Source organism: Pistacia vera, unplaced genomic scaffold (assembly GCF_008641045.1).
Source record: "Pistacia vera cultivar Batoury unplaced genomic scaffold, PisVer_v2 Contig320, whole genome shotgun sequence".
Lineage (NCBI taxonomy): Eukaryota > Viridiplantae > Streptophyta > Magnoliopsida > Sapindales > Anacardiaceae > Pistacia > Pistacia vera.
Genome location: NW_022196136.1, coordinates 3,516,035 through 3,537,089, shown reverse-complemented (window position 1 = coordinate 3,537,089; position 21,055 = coordinate 3,516,035). Strand labels below are relative to the sequence as shown.

At 35.5% G+C, this 21,055-nt stretch overlaps 2 protein-coding genes across 2 annotated transcripts; both read left to right on the top strand.

Moving 5' to 3' along the window:
- Window positions 1-218: 218 nt before the first annotated feature.
- LOC116137187 (putative E3 ubiquitin-protein ligase LIN-1) lies at window positions 219-6,807 on the top strand. Its single transcript, XM_031422874.1, has 17 exons — window positions 219-1,149; window positions 1,339-1,411; window positions 1,594-1,836; window positions 1,947-2,020; window positions 2,140-3,321; window positions 3,669-3,810; window positions 4,107-4,352; window positions 4,458-4,752; window positions 4,895-5,016; window positions 5,115-5,234; window positions 5,356-5,487; window positions 5,576-5,698; window positions 5,776-5,886; window positions 5,967-6,113; window positions 6,192-6,317; window positions 6,458-6,574; window positions 6,658-6,807. Exons 1-17 carry the CDS (start codon window positions 404-406, stop codon window positions 6,673-6,675), a joined length of 4,017 nt encoding a protein of 1,338 aa, XP_031278734.1. The 5' UTR covers window positions 219-403; the 3' UTR covers window positions 6,676-6,807.
- Window positions 6,808-8,710: 1,903 nt separating this feature from the next.
- LOC116137054 (protein pleiotropic regulatory locus 1) lies at window positions 8,711-15,121 on the top strand. The gene is made up of 17 exons (XM_031422744.1): window positions 8,711-8,959; window positions 9,043-9,067; window positions 9,161-9,269; window positions 9,407-9,488; window positions 9,729-9,791; window positions 10,336-10,420; window positions 11,165-11,257; window positions 11,687-11,750; window positions 11,856-11,941; window positions 12,032-12,133; window positions 12,285-12,368; window positions 13,377-13,437; window positions 13,546-13,612; window positions 13,728-13,805; window positions 14,195-14,259; window positions 14,425-14,502; window positions 14,586-15,121. The coding sequence occupies exons 1-17, from the start codon at window positions 8,826-8,828 to the stop codon at window positions 14,756-14,758; spliced, it is 1,449 nt and encodes a 482-aa protein (XP_031278604.1). The 5' UTR covers window positions 8,711-8,825; the 3' UTR covers window positions 14,759-15,121.
- Window positions 15,122-21,055: the final 5,934 nt, after the last annotated feature.

Below are 21,055 nucleotides of genomic sequence, written 5' to 3'. Positions count from 1 at the left end.
ACCTCTATTTTACTTTATGGAACTTTCTGCCAGATTTTCCTGGGGCCATCCTGGATCAGCTGTACCTTCAAATAATGCTAGTAGATTCCAAACTCATGAGTGGAAAATACAATACTCAAAAAATAGATTTCAGAGTAAGATTTCTATCATTTCTCAATTATATCCAGTTATCATAAAGTTAGACACAAGGCTACTCATTTTCCAGATAATACAAAACGTTGAATAAAAATAATAGGAGGAAATAGAGGGGCGCTGAAGAATGGAATTTGGCTGGAACAGTCACGGGGAAGTGTTCCATACGTAATTGCTTTACAACACTTATATAGTATATATCACTCTCTTCCTCTCCAGAGTAAATATCACTTCTTCTCTTCTTCTTCTTCTTCTTCTTCATGAAAACAATATGTCTAGCAGCTCCATGGCATCCATTTCTAGTTCCTTTTTATCAGCTTCATATAGAGATAATGAGAGACCAGACCTTGAAACCATAAGGGCACTTGTCATTTTAATCAATCAATACATTCTTGAATTCATAACAAATGTAGAAAGATGGCAGTCTATAAAAATGAGATGCACCTCCAAGATAAATATTCAAAAGCAGGAGTTCTTCGAATTCTCCGAGCAGTCGGTTCTGTCAAATCTTTACTGGGGTATAGACTGTATCGAAGCTGCAATTCAGGCGAAATGGCCTGAAGAGATGACTTCAAGGCTGAAAAATTCAGAGTCAATGCTTCAGGTAACTGCATTGCTTGATGAACATGAAGTCACAGCTGGAATTCCAAACCGTTACTTGGTTTGTTGCTCTTACTTTTACCTCTCTGTGGTTAAGAAGCTCCAGAAGGATGAGTTGCAGGTAGCACTGCATTTTCTCCAAGCATTATCAGTTTTCCCAAGACTGATAGGAACAGAATTAGCACCAGAACTTTGCCAAAGTCTTTTTCCTTCAGGCACCATGTCTAGGAGGAACTTGGAATCTTTTTACCTTGAGGACTTTGGTAAAGAAAATGCCACTGAAGCCATGAGGCAGATGGCGAAAAGATACAAACATTGGTTAATGTATTATCAGGTCTTGATATACAAAGAGGCTCCACTGGTGCACTCTGGACAAACAGATATTTCATCTCCTCATGTAGAAGCAAATTATTCCACGTAAGTGCCCCTTTATGCTCATCTTAATATTACAGGAAAATCTTGTGTAAATCTAAACTGAAGCCTGCCATATGACCTTGTTATTTTGTCTTCTTTTATTGCTTGTTCATTAAAATTCTCCTAGTAAAATTGTTAAGAAACTACAAATGCCCCTGCAAGATCTCTTTATAATTTACTATTTATGAACAGGCAAGAAGTATCCAGTGGTACAGAATCTTCGAAGGCAATTGACCATGGACACACCTTGCAAACTTATTGTAACGTATGCTTTGAATTACATTTTTTTTTTCATCTCTAGTACTCCGTATCTAAGTTGTTATGTGCCAATGAGGACTCTCAGTTCTAAATCTGTTTTAAGATTCATATATTGCCCATATATAAGATAAAATACAGTATGCATTTACATATTTAATTTTCTTGTGATGTGTGACGATATTAATGCAGTATGCAAAGGTGCATCCACTTGATCCTCACGAAAATATAAGTGATGGCAAAACATATGAACCTAAGGGAAGCAGAGAAGTTTCAGATAGTAAAGCTTTAAAACGTTTAAACCAAGTTCCGAGGTTACCACTTCAAACTGGCAAACCGGGACAAAATTCAAGCATCAAATGCATCCAGGATATGCTGCAAGAATCTCAATTAGATGTGTTAAGCTCAGTTGATTCATGCTCTGCTGATTTTGAGGTAATTGTTTAGAATGCATTATTGTGTGCTAATGATTTTGTATTTTACAAAATAACATCAATGTTTACCGGTTTGTTGTATCACATTTCTCACTACCTTTTTGTGATTAGGAAAAGCTGGAGATCAGCTTAATTGGAAATGAAAGAATAAATGCTGATAATCCACAACCAGAAACTTTTGATCAGTTAGGTTCACAGTCCTTGCTTATAGGTTACTTTTGTTGAATACCTTAAGCCTGCAATAGATATTTTTGTATCGAAAATTTCTGATTTTTTCCACATTTAAATGCAATGGCTTACGCAGGAAGCTGCAGGCTCACTGCTCTTTATCAAGCCCAGAGTCCACAGCAATAACTTTCACAAAAGCTCCTCAACATTCAATGCACAGAGAATCTAATGAACTATTGAATATCACCAAGGATTTTTCTAAGGGATTCATGAGTTCTATAAATGAATTAGATTTATCCATTTCTGAATTTGGAGATAAAAGATCAAATTACACTTTTTATGAAGAAGATTGTACAATTCAGAGAACATTACAGCCACAGAAAGTCCAGCTCTTTGAACACTTAACATCTAATTCTCTGGAGAAATATAGGCTTACTCAGATGGACTGCCACGGAAGTTGTACGAAGAAAAAGCAGAAATCGCAAGGTAGCAAAAGATTCGATGAAGATTATTCCCTTTGGGGAAGGAATTCCAAGAGTGAATTGCTGGAAATAATTGAGAAAGCCATTTCAAGCTTATGTTTCTCAGAAGAATTGAGGAAAGGTGACAAAGATTATGCTGTAGAAGTCACTGCCATTTATGAAATGCTTAAGAGCAAAACAGGAGTAAAATACGCAATTTTAAGGGATGTAATATTGGAACAGCTGCTGACAGCCATTTCAACCTCTAAAGAGGACACAGTAATAAGGGCATCAGTGTCTATACTAACAACTATCATTTCAGCCAATGTATCAGTTGTAGAAGACATCAAGAAGAAGGGTTTATGTTTAAGCGACTTAGCGCGTGCTCTTAAAAGAAATGTTCATGAAGCAGCTATCCTTATCTACTTGATAAAGCCATCTCCTACAGAAATAAAGACTTTAGAACTCTTACCAACACTGGCGGAGGTTGTGTGCACATCAGACATTTATAAGGGTAAGCCAAAACCAAATCTCCTGACACCTCCAGCTGCATCATTGATGATTATTGAAGTATTAGTAACTGCGTTTGACAATGCTACTAATAACATGCACTTGGCTGCAATCAATTCACCCCGCGTCCTCAGTGCCCTCCTAGATGTTACAAGATATCAAAAGCTGGAAGAATTAATCTCCTTGGCCACTGTTCTTGTAAAATGTATGCAGTTTGATGGACAAAGCAGAAAATATCTCTCTCAGTTTATTCCAGTGGCTCCACTTATCTGCCTCCTTCAGAGTAATGAGAAGCACGCCATGTTCATTGCTCTTGAATTTTTTCATGAGATCCTTCGCATACCAAGGTACAGAAGAAAAGGTTCAAATTCAGTATTTCATATTTTAAATATAACTAATCTGAAAATTAAGAAAACAAATTCATAAACTTATGCTTTGTCAAAATCAATCCCAGAGTTTTCACCGTCACAATAAGTTGTTTGAAATCTTTTGACTGGATGTGTATAGAAATTTACCACCAAATTAAAGTGTGAATAAGCATGAACCTGAATCTACTTACATTCATGTTACAGGGATGGTCTAGCATCCATTCATTCTGTTTTTAAGGACATTAGATGGAGCAACGTTACTGATGCTGCTAACAGCAAGATCCCAATCTTAAAGATGCCCTTCTGAGATTTCATTTTTATTGCAGATCATCAGCCATAGGCCTATTGCAGCGAATACACAAAGAAGGAAGCATCAACATTCTACAGACTTTAAAGCTTTCTCTCCAGCAATTGCAGCCTGATTACCAAATTTTGGCAGCAAATTTGTTGCTTCAGTTAGATGCACTGGTAAATTTCTAAATTATGGAAGCTATTCTCAGAAAAATGATCCCATCCTGCAGTCATATTGATGTTAGGCTAGATTTCAGAGAGGGTATGAATTCACCTATGGTAGTATAATTGTGATATATACCTAGACTCTTCCAGACTAATGTTACATGTGATAAGATGACCTTTCATTACCTGGCAATACTGTTTTCTAACATATTTAGCTACCACCAAAGAAAATTTTATTCCATGTTACTTAAACACAAAATTAATAGGGAAGGCTTGAACTGACATAACCAAAAAATAAATTTATGCAGGAAAACTCATCTGGTAAAAGTGTGTTTAGAGAAGATGCTATGCAGGTCCTCCTCAAATCAATGGCATCAGAAGAAAGCTGTAACACACAGCTGCTATCTTCATTCATTTTCTCGAACATTGGTGGAACTTTTTCCTGGACAGGAGAACCATACACAGTAGCATGGCTGGTGAAAAAGGCAAGTTTGAGCTCATTTTGTCTTCGGAACATGATAAGAAACTTTGACTGGTTGGACCAAAGCCTGCAGGTAATTTGCATAAGAAATTAGTATTAGTATGGCATACACATATCTATAACTGATGATTACTGGTAGTAGCAATTATAGAATGAAGACAATTGCTTGAACTTGCAGGATGCAGGAATAGACTCATGGAGCAGTAAGATTGCCAAAAGCATCATTGAAATTGGGAAACCCGTCTTCCATGCTTTAGAGAAGGGACTAAAGAGTAATATAAGGAGGGTTTCTCGGGACTCTCTCACAGCTATTGCATGGCTTGGTTGTGAAATTGCAAAAAGTCCAAATAGCCTAAGATATTCTGCATGTGAAATATTACTTGGTGGAGTTGAGGAATTTTTGCACCCTGGATTGGAGCTTGAAGACAGACTTTTGGCATGTCTCTGCATCTACAACTATGCTTCCGGTAAAGGTAACGTCATATAAAGGAATATGAGGATATCTAATTACAGAGATAAATTAAGCCATAGCAGAACTTTACACAACCATGAGTAGCGTAATAGTCAAGTATGCAATCTGATCAACCTGTATTCTGATACATTTTCTTTCTTTAGGATTGCAAAAAATAATCAATTTCTCAGAAGGAGTGCGGGAGTCATTGAGACGATTTTCAAATGTATCCTGGATGGCAGAGGAATTACATAGAGTGGCTGACTTCTATCTTCCCAACAAATCGGTTAGTAGTTTGTCTGATAATGTACATCTACATATTTAGCATCAGTGACAATTATTCAATCACTTTCTTACCTATACTCTTTACAACGGCAAGAGCAGCGTATCTCTTGTGTTCACACACCAATTCTGGAGGCAAGTTATAAGAACAGTGGTGCTGTAACCGCCCTTATCTACTACAAGGGACTGCTTTACAGTGGATACTCAGATGGTTCAATTAAGGTACGTTTATAGTGGATCGACTTGCAAATTAAGTATATTGTTCTTGTTTGGACCATCCAAAATGACACAAAAATTGTGTTATTGAAAAACAACAATGGTGATGTATGAGTGAATTAAACAGGTGTGGGACATCACAATGCAATCGGCCATACTTGTATGGGACATTAAGGAGCATAGAAAGACAGTGACTTGTTTCTCTCTTTTTGAACCAGGGGATAGCCTTTTAAGTGGATCTGCTGATAAAACCATCAGGGTATATTGTATTCTTTATCTACAAAGACAAATTTTCTTGCCTTCATCTAGTTGAAGAGTCTGTTTTAAAACCCATCTTCGTTTTACAGGTTTGGCAAATGGTCCAGAGGAAATTAGAGCTAATTGAAGTTATATCAACAAAAGAGCCAATTCAAAAGTTAGACACCTATGGCAAAGCCATTTTTGCAATCACACAAGGCCACAGATTGAAGGTAATTATTTAACTTACAAATTTATCATGAGCCTTTGAAAGTTATATATCTCAGAAAGTTCCTACGTTCTTCTCCAGGTGATTAACTCATCCAGAACCGTGAAAGATATCTGCATGAGTAAAAAAGTGAAGAGCATGAGTATTATTCAAAAAAGAATTTATGCAGGCTGCACGGATTCAAGCATACAGGTTTGCTTAATGGTCTTATCTTGTAGAAACTCATGCATCAAAAGAAATCTTATATATTTGATGCATTAAAATCTTTTCAGGAATTAGCAATGACAAACTACCAGGAGCGAGAAATAAAGGCACCAGCTAAGATTTGGAGAATGCAAAGCAAGTCCATTAATTCGATTGTTGTGTATAGAGAATGGCTTTATAGTGCAAGTTCAATTGTAGAGGGTTCAAATATAAAGGTAAACTAATAGATTATCCTGTAAACATGTACACATATATTGCACAAGAACCTCAAACTTATTAAAGGAACAATACAGGAATGGAGAAGACGATGTAAGCCACAAATAACAGTTGTTCCAGAAAAAGGAACAAGTATACTAGCCATGGGAGTAGTGGAAGACTTCATATACTTAAATTGCAGCTACTCAGCAAGCTCTCTGCAGGTACTTTTTTCCAGCTTTCCGCACAGAAACAATCCGAGTCCATCAATCATATTCATCGATCTGATTGACGAAAGAGAAGATACTTTTCATACATAACACACATTCCTTGATTTGACTGCTACGTTGATGCATCAATACAGATTTGGTTGAGAGGCACACAACAGAAAGTGGGGAGAATATCAGCAGGAAGCAAGATAACAAGTCTCCTCACTGCCAATGACATTGTTTTATGCGGTACAGAGACAGGTCTAATCAAGGTTTGTTTATTTACTCATCTTACATATTGTGTTTACTTCTCTAAAGGGTTTGCTCTAATTTCCTCGATCATTATACTCAACAGGGTTGGATCCCTCTCTAGCAAAAACAGAAGTAGCAGATATTGTGGTGGCATTTTTACCAGGAGAACAAAAAGAGCTTGTGTTTAAATCAGAAGATCACAGCCCATTTTATATATATAGTTGATAGCAAAGCCCTTTTTTTTTTTTTTTTTTTTTTTTTTTAGGAGCTGTTAAGCCGGTTTGCATGTATATCAACTAATCTTCGGATCCTGAAGTTAACGACAAGGTATACCTCTAATGGTTATCTCTTAAATAATACACTCAAAAGTCATTGTTCAACCACTAGACCAACCAGGGATGTTTATTAACTTTGTCCAAACCAGTTTGCGTGTACATCGATTAATCTCTGGATCTTGAAGTTAACGACAAGGAATACCTCTAATGGTTATCTCTTAAGTAATACACCCATAAGTTATTGTCCAACCACTAGACCACCCAATGATGTTTATTGCAAAGTCACTTTGTATCGAACTATAGCTATACAAAAGAATTTGTAATATATATATATATTATGGTGGCAATAATAGAAAGCTTAAATGAATTAAAATTACATTACAAGCATATTGAAGTTGAAATTTTAAATATTTTTTCAAATAAAATGTTATTCATTTACCAATAATTTCCAAAAGTTACGGATCCATTTTGTCTGACTTTCTTATTATTCCATCGGATGAATACAACAGTAAGTCCAAAACTTTTCAATTTGATAATAAAAACATAATATTAGATCCATAAAATTAAAAATTTTAAAACTCTAATTTCTAATTTATACGTTTAAATTGGGACAAACAAACTTTAATGTATATTTAACGTGCGCATATTATTACTTAAATGGATATAAATTAACGCGATTATGAAATAAAAAAAATACATAATAACTTGATAATACTAAAAGACATATAAAAAAGAGTAAACGACATATTCCGACCCAAGGTTTGACGAAATCCTAACTTAGTACCACTGGTTTCATTTATTCCAGATTCCCACCCTTAAAGTAACGAAAAAACGTTTGATGTAACGGTAAAGGGGTAAATTGGTCATTTTACATGGGCGGCGCATGTTAGCAGACCACCGCCTCTAACAGTCCTCCGGCGCATGTTAGCAGCCGTCGTTCCCAATGTTTTTCGCTCTTTTCCGGCGATTCTTCCACCCAAAATCACCCTAGTCACCACCATTTGAACCCCCATCCTCCCCTCTACAAAACCATACCATTCACAACCCCTCATCACTCGTCGATCTCCGGCCACGGCAACGAAAAACGGCCGATGAACATGAACTCTCGGCCGGCGAATGACGACGAAACGGTTGCTGGGGACATAGGGGTTTTATAGATTTGGGGACGGTGGTTGCATTGGTGGTGTCCAATTGGATTTTCACCGCCGGAATCGACCAGAATCTGGTGAAGAACACCGAAACCCTAAGCCTAACGGTGCCGGCGATTGGAGGGGCAAATGAGTCGGGAACTGGAGGGGTTTTGGACGACGGACTACGGGGAAGGTGATGGAGGTGACCAGGGGGTTCGATGTCGTCGGAAACAGCCCAGATCGGGCTGTTTCCGGGAGGTTTATATGACCGAGGGTGTTTTTGATATAATTTGAAAATAAAATGGTAAGTTTTGTAATTCTACTATTTTAGGGGTTAACATAATTTTAATTAATTTAGAGTTAAGGGTATTATGGTAATTGTATCTTCTAAACCCTAAAAATTCATAACACTGTTACTTTAAGGGTGGGAATCTGGAATAAATGAAACTAGTGGTACTAACTTGGGATTTCGTCAAACCTTGGTGGGAACATGTCGTTTACTCTATAAAAATAATGATATTTGAGAGTTACTATTAGTCTATTATAATTGATATTCTAATTTTGATAGAATTACATACTTAATTATTGTAACCTTGTTTCTTGGATTAATCATACCTTACCTTCAAAGGAGAGCTTTTTAATGTAGGTGTTTGGAAAACTAGTTTTCACATAACTGACACCCGGTCCGGGTTATATTGCAAGCCGAGTACAAGAAATGAACGTACTCGCGTTAGAGAAATCCTCATTAAACAATTTTTTCTTTTTTTTCTTTTTTGGAGCGGACCGATTTCCCTCTTCTCTCTGTCTAAAGCCCTAGCTGTTGCTGGAGTGTTAATAGCAGAGACGGTTTACAAGAAGAGAAGAAGATGCCCGTACAAACAATGGAGTTGGAGCCCGTGGAGCCACAATCATTGAAGAAGCTTAGTCTCAAATCCTTAAAGCGAACTCTCGATCTCTTTAGCCCTGTCCATGGCCACTTAGCTCCTCCTGATCCTGAGAGGTATCCGTTAATTTCTCAAACCTAATGTTCTCTTTTTCGTTTATTATTTTTTGTTATCTTTTACATTTTTTCTTTTGCTGCAGTAAAAAAATTCGCACGAGCCACAAGGTTAGTTGAATTGATTTAGTTTAGTTAAATTGATTTGTTTCCATAACGTGATTATGTTGTGGCTTAGAAATTGAATTTCGACTTAATGTATAGATTAATCTTGAGTATGGAGTAATTAAAAGTTCGAGTCAACCTGCACACCATGTTAATTCGAGTAGTGGAAATCAACCGTCAGGATCTTCCAATATCCTTGCTCTGACTGGTATTATTTTTATTTGATTTAATCACTGAGAGTTCTGTATGTTTTATGGTTTTAAGAATTTATGCTTGCATCTTTTAGTGTTAGGAATTTAGACTTATTAAATCTTCAATTGGAATATTACTTTTACTGTAATGCAGGGCCGGAGGATTCTAGGGATCCTCAGAAAGCAGGATCTCAAAATGCTTTGGTTGTTGGTCCATCTGCGCAAACAAAGGGCCCGTAAGTATTCTCTATCGCTATTATTTTTTGTAAGTTCATTCTGGATAGACAATGGTGTCTCTTTTGAGTATATTGGTCTGTCCCATTTTATCAACTTTTGCTTGTTCATTTCTAGCTATTTGGTTTGCTGTTGGGGTATATTTTGTACTTCACCACTTGAGTTGCACTGGATTCTAACGGTTCTCTATTGTCTTTGAAATGCTTTTACTTTTGTGCTAACCTGTATTATGTTTTTGTCAGAAATAATGTTGGTCTTCAAGGCAAAGGCACTATGGTTGTTTCTACTTCTGGATCGTCTGAAAGGTTTCTTGTTTTCTCCTTTGTCAAGCTTCTTTCAACTCTTCTATTATATGTATGAGAGCAATAGGAAACAACTGATTTGCATTCCACTGTTTTCATTTTAATTTGATGCAGTATTTCAGCTTAACAGCTGAACACCACTTGGTGGAGTTTTTTGTTTGCAATACTTCTGTAATCAGATGAAATTTTTTCAATTTCTTTTAAACTCAATTCTTCTGGAACTGAATTTTTTTTTTACCACATGCTCATTTTGCTTTCTTCAGCATTCTTTATTGTTACCACATGCTCTATATTTGGACTCTTTCACTTGTTAATGTGGGAATGGCTGTCAGTGAGGTACCCTGTGTCCTGCTTCTGAAGTACAATTTAGAAGTTTTAAACTTGAAACCAGATTTACTATGTTTCCAGCTTAAAGTTTCATTAGACTATTAGATATATCTAGAAAATTTTGATTATGAACTATTTTATATATTTTTACAATTTTATGTGGATTTTACCCTGGATGTTGAAGCAATTCTTACTAAAACCTGTTGGTTGCTCTTCCAAGGAATTATTCGACCTCTGCAATAATCGAAAGAATACCGAGCAGATGGCCACGGCCTGTATGGCATCCTCCATGGAAGTGCTACAGGGTAAGACTTATTCATTCACATTTTGTTGTTGGTCACATGCAACTTGTTTGATGTAAGTAGTTTATCTTTTTATTCTAGTTGCTCCAGTAAAAAATATACAAAAACATGCATTTATATGGCCACGGAACCTTCAACTGCTTTAAAATTAAAAGTTATTGTTTAATGTTTGATAGAACCAAATTATAGTTTCCCTTTGTTTATGTACTCGGACCAAGGGGCAACCATACATTTTCTAATTAGTTTTCCATTCATATATTTTTTAGTTGTGAAATCTCCTTAAAACAGTTATTTGGTTCATCTTGGTGCTCCATTTATTATTCTATTACCTATCCTAAATTTAACTAGTTGAGACTTGCACTATTCATGCTTGTACATGCTCTCTTATCTACTATTTAATTCCATTCTGTTTTGAAACTTAGAATGCAACCATTTGCGGATATTGACCATCAATTTGCAGGTCAGAGCTGGTGAGCTTTGACATGAAAATTTTGTCAAAAGAGAAGGAATTAAATATATGTCATAGGGAATCAAACTTGACTAAAATTTAACATAGGATACATGGGATTGTTTCGCTGTTGACTGATTGACTGGGTAGGAATGACTTATTTTCTTTTCTGATTAACCTCTCCATACATGTTTGTTCAAGTTGCGATCTTTCTATGGTTTATCTGTCTGTTCTGTACATCAATCACTTGCTGACATGAAATGATACTTGAAAATATTTGAATTACGTTTGTTTTACAGGTCATTAGTGGCCATTTGGGATGGGTAAGATCCATTGCATTCAATCCTAGTAATGATTGGTTTTGCACTGGCTCTGCAGATCGCACAATTAAGGTATTTCCTGTTGGTTTTCTTGAAGTTTTCTTGATTATGTCATGTTATAAGTATACAGGCTTGCTTCACTGCTCTGTATAACTTATCTCAGTGTTGTTGACAGATGGTTTGTTGTTCACCATTATGCTATGCCCTATAATCTGATAACCATGATGCTTCTTATCTATTCGTGGATGAAATCAGAGATTAAATTTATAGGGTAGTCAGGCTTATCTAATTTGGATAAAGGAGTCGAATTAAAGAATTGTTTTATTTGTTGTCATGAAGAACTCTGATTAATTGCTGGTCTGAGGTCTGTAACTCCAAAGGAGGGCATTAAGTTAGCAGAATACCATATAATCTGATCATCATTTGAATAACCAGCATCCATAGGCAGCTTCAAATGGTTTCATTTTTTCCCCTTATGAAATCTTAATTTTTGTTGACTAGATATGGGACGTCGCAAAAGGAACATTGAAGCTCACACTAACTGGACATATTGAGCAAGTTCGAGGTTATTTTTTACTACTTTCTCATGAATTTTTATTTGCTGACATGCTGTTAATATTCTAGTGTGAGTCAGGGATTAACTGGTGAGCACATGTGATTTACTTTTCAGGCCTTGCTGTTAGCAACAAACATACCTATATGTTCTCTGCTGGTGATGACAAACAAGTTAAATGTTGGGACCTTGAACAAAATAAGGTCAGAAGTTCAAAATTTTTCTTAAATTAACTTTTCTGAGCTATATACTGTGGAAGGCTTTGATCTTGATACTTATAATTGTCGGTTTAGGTTATACGGTCTTATCATGGCCATCTAAGTGGTGTCTACTGCTTGGGTCTTCATCCAACCATTGACATATTGTTTACTGGAGGACGTGATTCTGTCTGTCGGGTATGAAATTTACCATTGTTTAGAAATTATTCGCCAAAGTTATCATGGATGCGATATTTGTGGTTGTTTATCAGAGGGAGGCTAAATTTTTTGCTGAGTTCAGGAGATGAGAAGTGATCTTAATTTTTTTTGATGTTATAATAATTGTCAGGTCTGGGATATTCGCACAAAGATGCAAATTTTTGCTCTATCTGGGCATGAAAATACAGTCTGCTCAGTTTTCACTCGACCAACGGTATGTGTTTTGGGTGGGATATGTTGATTGTTGCATGTAACATGCATTTCTAGCAAAAGAAAATGCACTTCATACTCAATGGCTGTTGTCTTAAAATAGTTTAGGGGTTGATTTTTGTTTTTTTTGTTTTTCGTTGCTGCTTTTCTTATGTTTCTTAGTCTAGATTCTTCATTCCTTTTATGTGTCTTAAGACGGATTTCAAGGAACTTGCATGAATTAGTGATTTTGAAGTTTCAAATTCAGACTATGCCTGCATTTAATGCCCTTTGCTCTTAAATGTATTCAGTCTTACGAAATGCCCCAGTCACCCTTTCTTCCCCTATTGTTCTCTTTGATCGAAAACTTACAAGCAATTTTGAGCTCTAAGGTTGGACTGCGGATAATATAACTGGAGTTGACTGGGAGGTTGTCTTTTCGAATTTATCTGTTGTATCCATTTAATTGTGAGCCAAGTGTTAAGAAAGTGAAGCTCTTTGGGGCAAGATCAAGTTTTTGGCATCTCTTTGGGCTTCTGTTTCAATAGATTTTGTGGACACCTCTTTTTTTCTTTATCCATCTTAATTTGTTAGGCATATTAAGATAAGTCTGGTTTTTTGTACATGCCATAGTGTCTCTTATTTTGGTTTTCTTTTCGCACAGGCTCATGATACTCTTTGTAAAGCTTTAGCCCCTTTTTAGATGGGTTATTTTTGTCGTAGACTAAGTTTTATTCATTAATATACATTTCTACATTTCCTATCCAAAAAAAAAAAGGTCAAGGATTGTTACTTGAATGCAAAGTAAATGGAGGGAAAAGGCTTTGGATCAAGAGTGATAGTGTTTGTTTCTAGAAGAGAATGAATTAATGTTGGTGTTTTCTGAATCTCCAAAAGCATCATTTGATGATATTCTTCTGCATAATCTGAGATATGCACATTAAAAGACGAAAATGTTGATTGTTCATGCAAATGATATGACTAACTAGAAAATTCTATTGGTTAAACTGAACTGTCTTCTGTTTGTTTCCAGGATCCACAAGTTGTTACTGGCTCCCATGACTCAACCATTAAGTTCTGGGACCTTAGATATGGTATTTTATACTCTTTTTTATTGTTGTTATTGTTATTTCTTGCAACTAGTTCTTGTCATTTTTTATTCTCTGGAGAAAATTAACACATCAAGTACTCCTGTCTTGTAGGAAAAACAATGGTGACTCTCACACACCATAAAAAATCTGTGCGAGCGATGGCATTGCATCCTACAGAGTATGTTGTCAGACATGTTATTTATTACTGCTTATGAAATAATAGATCATGATTATATTGTACTTTTTAAACATTATGTCATTTTCTTTAATATATTTTCTCTATCTTATTGCAGAAATTGTTTTGCATCTGCCTCAGCGGAAAATATAAAGAAATTTAACCTTCCAAAGGGAGAGTTTTTACATAACATGCTGTAAGTTGTCATACATACTATACTTTCTGTCTATAATTTAAGTTGTATTATTTGAGGTGCTTTCCTGTTATAATAGTTCATCCATTTTTTTTCCTTATTTTTTCTTTTGTGAATTTGTCGTAGATGACTTTTGTCTGAAGTTACGTGAATTGAAGGTTTGTGATGATGCATGCTCATTATGACATTGTTTCACTCACAAAACTATGAAGCAAAATTGTTTTCCACTTGAGTTTAGTTGAGAACAGTGGTTTGAATTTATGATCTCAAGTCACTTTGAGAGCTATGATGACGCATGATTATTATTTTAAAGACCTTCATTTTATTTTGGAAATATTTTTTTGTTTGCCCTGTCTTGTTTATTTGAATAGGAACTCTGTTGTTTTGAGCAGCTCACAGCAGAAAACTATAATTAATGCAATGGCTGTCAATGAGGATGGTGTGTTGGCTACAGGAGGTATGTATTTCTTACTTTTTGGATATGCTTCAATGGTGGTGCCTGACATTATGGCTGGGGGAAATTTTTTTTTTTTTTTTTTTTGTGATGAATTTGGCAGATTCTCTTGGAACAGAATATATTTATGTATATATTTCTGATTATTTTGCACTTGTGTAATTGAAGGTGACAATGGGAGTTTGTGGTTTTGGGATTGGAAGAGTGGTCACAATTTCCAGCAAGACCAAACAATTGTACAGCCTGGTATGTGTGGTTATTTATTAGTCTATTGATTATTATAGTTCTCAGCCTGATAAGGTTAAATACTGAGTTTTATCTTGTTCCAGGCTCATTGGAGAGTGAAGCTGGTATCTATGCTCTCTCCTATGATGTAACTGGTTCTAGGCTTGTTACATGTGAAGCTGACAAGACAATCAAAATGTGGAAAGAAGATGAAACTGCTACACCAGAAACCCATCCTCTCAACTATAAGCCGCCAAAAGACATTCGGCGCTTCTAGTTTCATCAGCCTATCTGGCTGCTCTCGTTGGTGGTGTATTACTCTGTTTGGTAATGTTCTAGCTTTTTGTAAAATTAATTTAGCAATATCATTTGGGTTCACTCCACAGTCAAGCTAGTTATTGCCAAAAGGAAGAGTTCCCAAATACAACTTCCCGATCTTCTGTACAAAATTGCCCAAGCTAGATAGAGTTGGAGAAAAAAAAAATTAGCATCTTCTTAACACCATGAAAACAGCTTGTCCTTAGTCGGGTTTTGATTCCCTTTCCTAGTCATGAAATTTTCGAAGGCTTGAATAAGACTTGTTTGGACTTTGGATTTGCAGTATGTTCCTCGGCTATTGATTCCAGTTTGAGTTATTTAAGAGAGAAATATTGTATTTTATATCCTAATGATGTATCAGTAAATTAAGAATCACTATAATTTCATCAGACTTTCAATGCAGTGTTGTGCTTTATGGGCATTATAATTCAGTCCGCAGTACATTTCTTGCAAAAGAGCTGTTATTTGTCAATGGGTTAGAATATCATAATGTATTTTTGTTTTTAGGTTAATTTTGTATCAGAGAGACCTATTTTTAATTAATTATNCTCCCTTTTATTCCCTACCCCGTGACGGTTTTGTTTTTGTGTGCTCACTAATAGGAGATTGCCACGTGTGTTGAAAAGGTTAGATCTTGTTAAAAAGAGGAGGATCCGTTGATTGGACGCGTGTAGAGTGTTGAACGTTGGATGAGATACATGTGATCGGACACACCTTTGGCGTGGTGAATTCCCGATGTGACAGAGAGATTACCGGCAACTGGAAGTAAAGGTTACTCCTCTTTAATAATGAATCATTTTATATCCCAAATGACGTGGTAATTTACGTGTACAAAGAAGCTATTTACTTATCTCAATTTCCTAAATTTAAGAAATCCTTAGACAAATAAACAGCCACATCACTTGGTATATAAGCTTATTTGGTCGAGCTTATAAAAATTAATTTATAAAATAATTTAAATAATTTCGTATTTGATTAAAATACTTATAAGTGATTGATAAATAGTTAACATGTTTGATCAAATGTAGTTTATAAGTATATTTTATTATTAAAATGACTAAAAAAGATACTATATTATTTTATATGAATGAATTTTAAAACTAAATAGAGATAATATGGTAATATACCTTATCAAAGTAGTTTATAAATAGAGTGTTTATAAGCCAAAAAAAAAAAAAGTTGATTCCCCTTAACTTATTATTATTTTTGGCTTATAAGCCCAAAAATGTTGTCAGGACAAACAAGCAAAGTGGTTGGCTAAAGTACTTATAAGTAAGGGTGTTTAACGAGCCGAGTCGGCTCGACTCAGCTCGAGTCCGGCTCGTTAACGGCTCGACTTGTCAGATAACGAGCCAACTTGACTTCGTTTGTGAGATAGAATGAGCCGAGTTCGAGCCATGCTCGGCTCGTTAGGCTCGCGAGCTGAGCCTGGCTCGAAAAAACGAGGGGTTTTTTGGGGTTTTCTGAAGTACAAGGGATTAAATAGAAAATTTAACAACAAAAGTTTTAAAAAATGACAAAATTGCCCCTGATTTTTTAATCCTTAAAACCATGACACTTTCTCATTTGCTGTAAATTTCATCAATCCCCAGCACGGTTTGTCGGCAGCACCAGCACACCTCCCAGTTGTCGTCAACTCTTCGCCGTCAACAGTGTTTTCTTCATCGGATTTGCGTCGCAGAGCTGTCGCCATCAGACCCATTGAAGTCTCGTCGATGCTTGGCTGCGATTCCTGTCATTTTCTCTGTTCGCTATGAAATAGATCTACGACGCCGTCGACCATCAATTCCACAAGTAATCAAGTATTGGTAGGTAACAAGTAATCAAGTATTCCACAAGTAATATTATGTGTTGTGTTGCTGAGTTTTGAATCAAGTATTGGTAGGTTACCTAGATTATGTGTTGTTTATCAACTAAAGCACAATATAATTTTCCAGTTGTTTTATATATGATTTGTTCGAATGTTTGCAGGTTGCATGCTTCCCTTTTGATTTTTTAAGCTATTTGTCATGATTGAATCATTTTTGTGAATTGTTTGTCTGTAGCAAGGGGCTTTTTCCGGTGAAACAATGTATCAGGGTCTTGTTGTGGTCGTGGTGTTGCTGTGATTCCTATGAAACCCATACAAGAACCGTCTATGAGGAGCTGTCTGTGAAGACTGAAGAGCAGTCTGCTGTAGCCTGTAGGGTAGTTTGTTTCATTGTTTGTTTAAATTGCTTTACTGAATTTGTTTATGGTTGTGTTGTGGACTTATGAGACATTTGTTTACATGAAAATTGAAGTTGCAAAGTAGTTTGTTAATTTGTTTATGGATTGTGGTTGTGGTTGTGGACTTGTACTTGTGGGGATGTGTTTTACAGAAAATAGCAGAAGGGCAATTTATACATTTGTTTGTGGTTGTGGTTGTGCGTTTGGTGGTGGGGACTAAGGGCTTTGTTATATATTAAATTGCAAAAGGGTAAAAAAAAGTGAAAAGTAAATTGCAAAAAGGTAAAGGGCAATGAAGAGTAAATTGTAAAAGGGTAAAGGGGCTTTGTTATATATTAAATTGCAAAAGGGTAAAGAGCAGTGAAGACTAAATTGCGTTTGGTGGTGGGGACTAGGGGCTTTGTACGTTTTGAAGGAATCTTTAATTTGGTAGAATAAATAGGCATAAGACATATAATTCTAAATTGTATTAAAGACATTATGATTTATGTAGTAGAAGAAATAGACATAAGACATATAATTCTACAAAGTCATTTAAAGAATAAATGGGTTTGAATGAATAAATAGAGCATTTAATTCTTCAACCAACATCTCTAATTAAAGAATAAATGAATGTTGAGATGTATTGGTGACAATTAATATTGGTGTGCAATGTATAATGTATTGGTTTGATGTGTATGCAATGTAATAGTTTTACATTATTTCATATTGGTTTTGCATTAAATTGTTGAATTTTTTTTTTTTCCATTTATAGGTTTGTAAATGGAGGGTAATTCCTCAAGTACCCTAACAATACAAAATACAATTACCGATACACCTAGCGGTAACCTTAACTTGAATGCAACCACAATAAATACGGAGTAAAGTATTAGTAGCCTGGATAATGGTGATGAAAATGAAAATCCAATTCAAAAGAAAAAAAGAGCAAAGACATCAGTGGTATGGACGGAGTTCAAGGAGGTGGTACTCTCTAATGGTACCAAAAAGGCATGCAGAGTGTATCCATTGCAAAGTAAAGTTGTGTATTAATGCCACCAGAAGCACCACCCAGTTTAATAGACATTTAAGCCGGTGTTTAAGGAGAAAAGCTTAAATGAGGCAACAACATATTACTTTTCTGAGTGCCGGTAATGATATTGCAACTACTATTTTGCCAGCTTTAAGTGGGAAGTTTGACATATTGAAAATAAGGAAATTGATCGCCCATTGGGTGCTCATACATGAGTATCAATTTACAGTTGTAGAGGAAGAGGGCTTGAACAATATGATGAAGTATGAGATTCCTGGATGGACGCCGGTTTCCCACCATACTTGTAAAAAAGATTGTATGAAGGTATATGAAAGTGAGAAGGCCAAATTGAAGACTTTGTTGAAGAGTGTGACAAAAATCAGTTTGACTACAGACTTATGGAATTCATGGAATCAAAAGATGGAGTATATGGTGTTGACCGGGCATTCGATAGATAGTACTTGGAGGCTGAATAGACATATCCTCAACTTTGTTCATCTACCTCCTCCCCAAACTGGTATTGCGATTGCGGACGGCATTTTCAACTGCCTAATGGGATGGGAAATTGAAAATAAGGTAATACTATTTCTATGGATAATGCTTCAAGTAATGATATTGCAATTAAGGTTTTGAAGGAAAATTTTGAAGTTGTGAGGAAACTCCTTTGTGAAGGTAAACTGTTTCATGTGATATATTGTGCACACATCTTGAACTTGATTGTTTAAGTGAGACTTTATCAAATTAGGCACACCATTGACAACATCCATGAGAGTGTGTTGTATATCAATAGTTCAGAAAAGTAGGCTTAAGGTATTTTCTGAGATTGTTCAACAACTTAAATTACCGTATCGAAAACTTATTCTCCATTGTAAAACGAGGTGGAATTCTACCTATGAAATATTGGAAAAGACAATTAAGTTCAAAAAGGTTTTTCCAAGATTGAAAGAGAGGGATATCAATTATCATAATAATCCGAGTGAAAAGGATTGGGAGAAAATGGAGAAAGTCTAAGAAATTTTAAAAGTATTAAGTGGTTCAACCAAACTCATTTCAGGAAGTGATTATCCGACGTCTAATTTATTCTTGAAGGAGGTGTGTGTAGTGAAATGTATGTTGGATAGTAAAAGTGAATCTAAAGATGATTTTATTAGAGTAATGGTTAGGAGAATGAAAGAGAAGTTTGATAAATATTGGGGGGAATGTAATGTGTTGATGTCTGTGGCTACTGTATTGGATTCTCGGTTGAAAATGAGGGTTATTTAGTGGGCATTCCCTAAGATGTATTCTGAAACAGAAGCACAGGCAAATATGATGATTGTCCAAGATGCATTGTATGAGTTAAATGGGGAATATGTTCAAGCTAATCAAGGTGTGATTATCGCCCATGCTTTTACATCACAAAGGGATGGACATGGAGCCATTGGTGAGGGACCCGAGGCTTGGGATGATTTTAGCAGTTTTCTGGACGTGGTTGAAACTGTTGAGCCTAGTAAGTCTGAGTTGGACTGTTATTTGGGAGAGGGGTGCCATAAGTGTGTAGGGGATCATGACTCATTCGATGCCTTATAGTGGTGGAAGGCAAATTCAACCAAGTATCCTATATTGTCTACAATGGCTCGTGAGATACTAGCCATCCCGATCACTACAGTTGCTTCAGAGTCTGCATTCAATGCTGGGAGCAGGGTTATTGATAGCTACCAAGTTTCTTTGTCACCAGTTATGGTGGAGATGTTGTTATGTGGATGTGACTAGTGTCGCACTTTGAATGGAGTGAAGAAATTGTGCAAAGTAAGTTCCATTGATTACATGTTTTGTTTAATTCAATATTTAAAATTACTTTATTCTAACCTACAAATTATTTTTCTCTCTTTTTCATTTTAGAAAGAAGAGGATCACTTGGAGATTCAGCTTCCTGTTCTGTCAGGTGATGGGAGTGAGCAGATTGGTTGATTCACCCGTGAGTTGTTGGTTGTGGCAGTAGGATTCTGCAGGTCTATATTTATTAGTTTTGTGTTGAGGTTTGCATTTTCATCTTTATGGTTAATATAAAATGACAATTGTACTTAATGTGTTTCACATTAATTTGTTTGTAGGAGGAGTGGGGCTACAATGGACATACAACCAATTATCTTTTGCTGTTATATATATTTTTTGATGGACGAGGATGTCACTTGATGTATAGTTATGCTAACCCCCTATTTTGTTTTGATGAAAACTTAATTAAGTCAAGTGAACTAAACAAAAAGCCTTTAGTTCACTTAACTTAATTTGTGGTACATATAGTATGTTAAATGATAAATTATTAATAGCAGTAGCATTTGATTTAATGTTTATTTTAAGTAGATTTAATTGTTGGGTGATGTATGAGGACATGAGAAGAAAAAAGTTACAATCTGTGGAATTGAAAATTTGTTTGAGGATGGCCAAAAATGAAAATGAATCATGAAAATTTTACAACAAGCTTTAAAGTATCAGACCTGCGTGCTGCCCAGGTAATTTTAAAAAAAAAATTGATTTTTTCTTAAAAAACTGATTTTTTGAGAGTTGGCTTGCGAGCCAGCTCGAAATATTCCCAACTCTTGTTCGAGCCGAGCCGAGCCATAAAATATGCGGCTTGGCTCGGCTCGATTATTAATCCTCTCTCATGAGCTGAGCTCGTTAAGTCGAAAACTCGGCTCGGCTCGACTCGTTAACACCCCTACTTATAAGTGATTGATAAGTAATTGACACGTTTGGTAAAATATAGCTTATAAGTATACTTTATTATTAAAATGACTCAAAACGGTACTGCATTATTTTATCAAATAATAAATTATATTAACTCAAAATTTTACTACAATATTATTAAAATATATTTCAATCATATTACAATATAATTTAATTTTAAAATTAAGTAAACCAATACTTTATGGACAACTATTTTATTAAAAATTTATATGAATAATTTTTAGATTCTTTATACAAAATAAACTAACGAACAAATATAATGAATTATATGATGAAATTTTAAAATTAAATAAGGGTAATGTGGTAATATGT

Coding starts and splice junctions, on each gene's coding strand:
- LOC116137187 (XM_031422874.1), top strand. CDS start 404: ATGTCTAGCAGCTCCATGGCATCCATTTCTAGTTCCTTTTTATCAGCT. Junction 5,017..5,114: donor TCTATCTTCCCAACAAATCG/GTTAGTAGTTTG, acceptor CGGCAAGAGCAG/CGTATCTCTTGTGTTCACAC. Junction 5,235..5,355: donor ACTCAGATGGTTCAATTAAG/GTACGTTTATAG, acceptor TGAATTAAACAG/GTGTGGGACATCACAATGCA.
- LOC116137054 (XM_031422744.1), top strand. CDS start 8,826: ATGCCCGTACAAACAATGGAGTTGGAGCCCGTGGAGCCACAATCATTG. Junction 8,960..9,042: donor GCTCCTCCTGATCCTGAGAG/GTATCCGTTAAT, acceptor CTTTTGCTGCAG/TAAAAAAATTCGCACGAGCC. Junction 13,806..14,194: donor GAGTTTTTACATAACATGCT/GTAAGTTGTCAT, acceptor TGTTTTGAGCAG/CTCACAGCAGAAAACTATAA.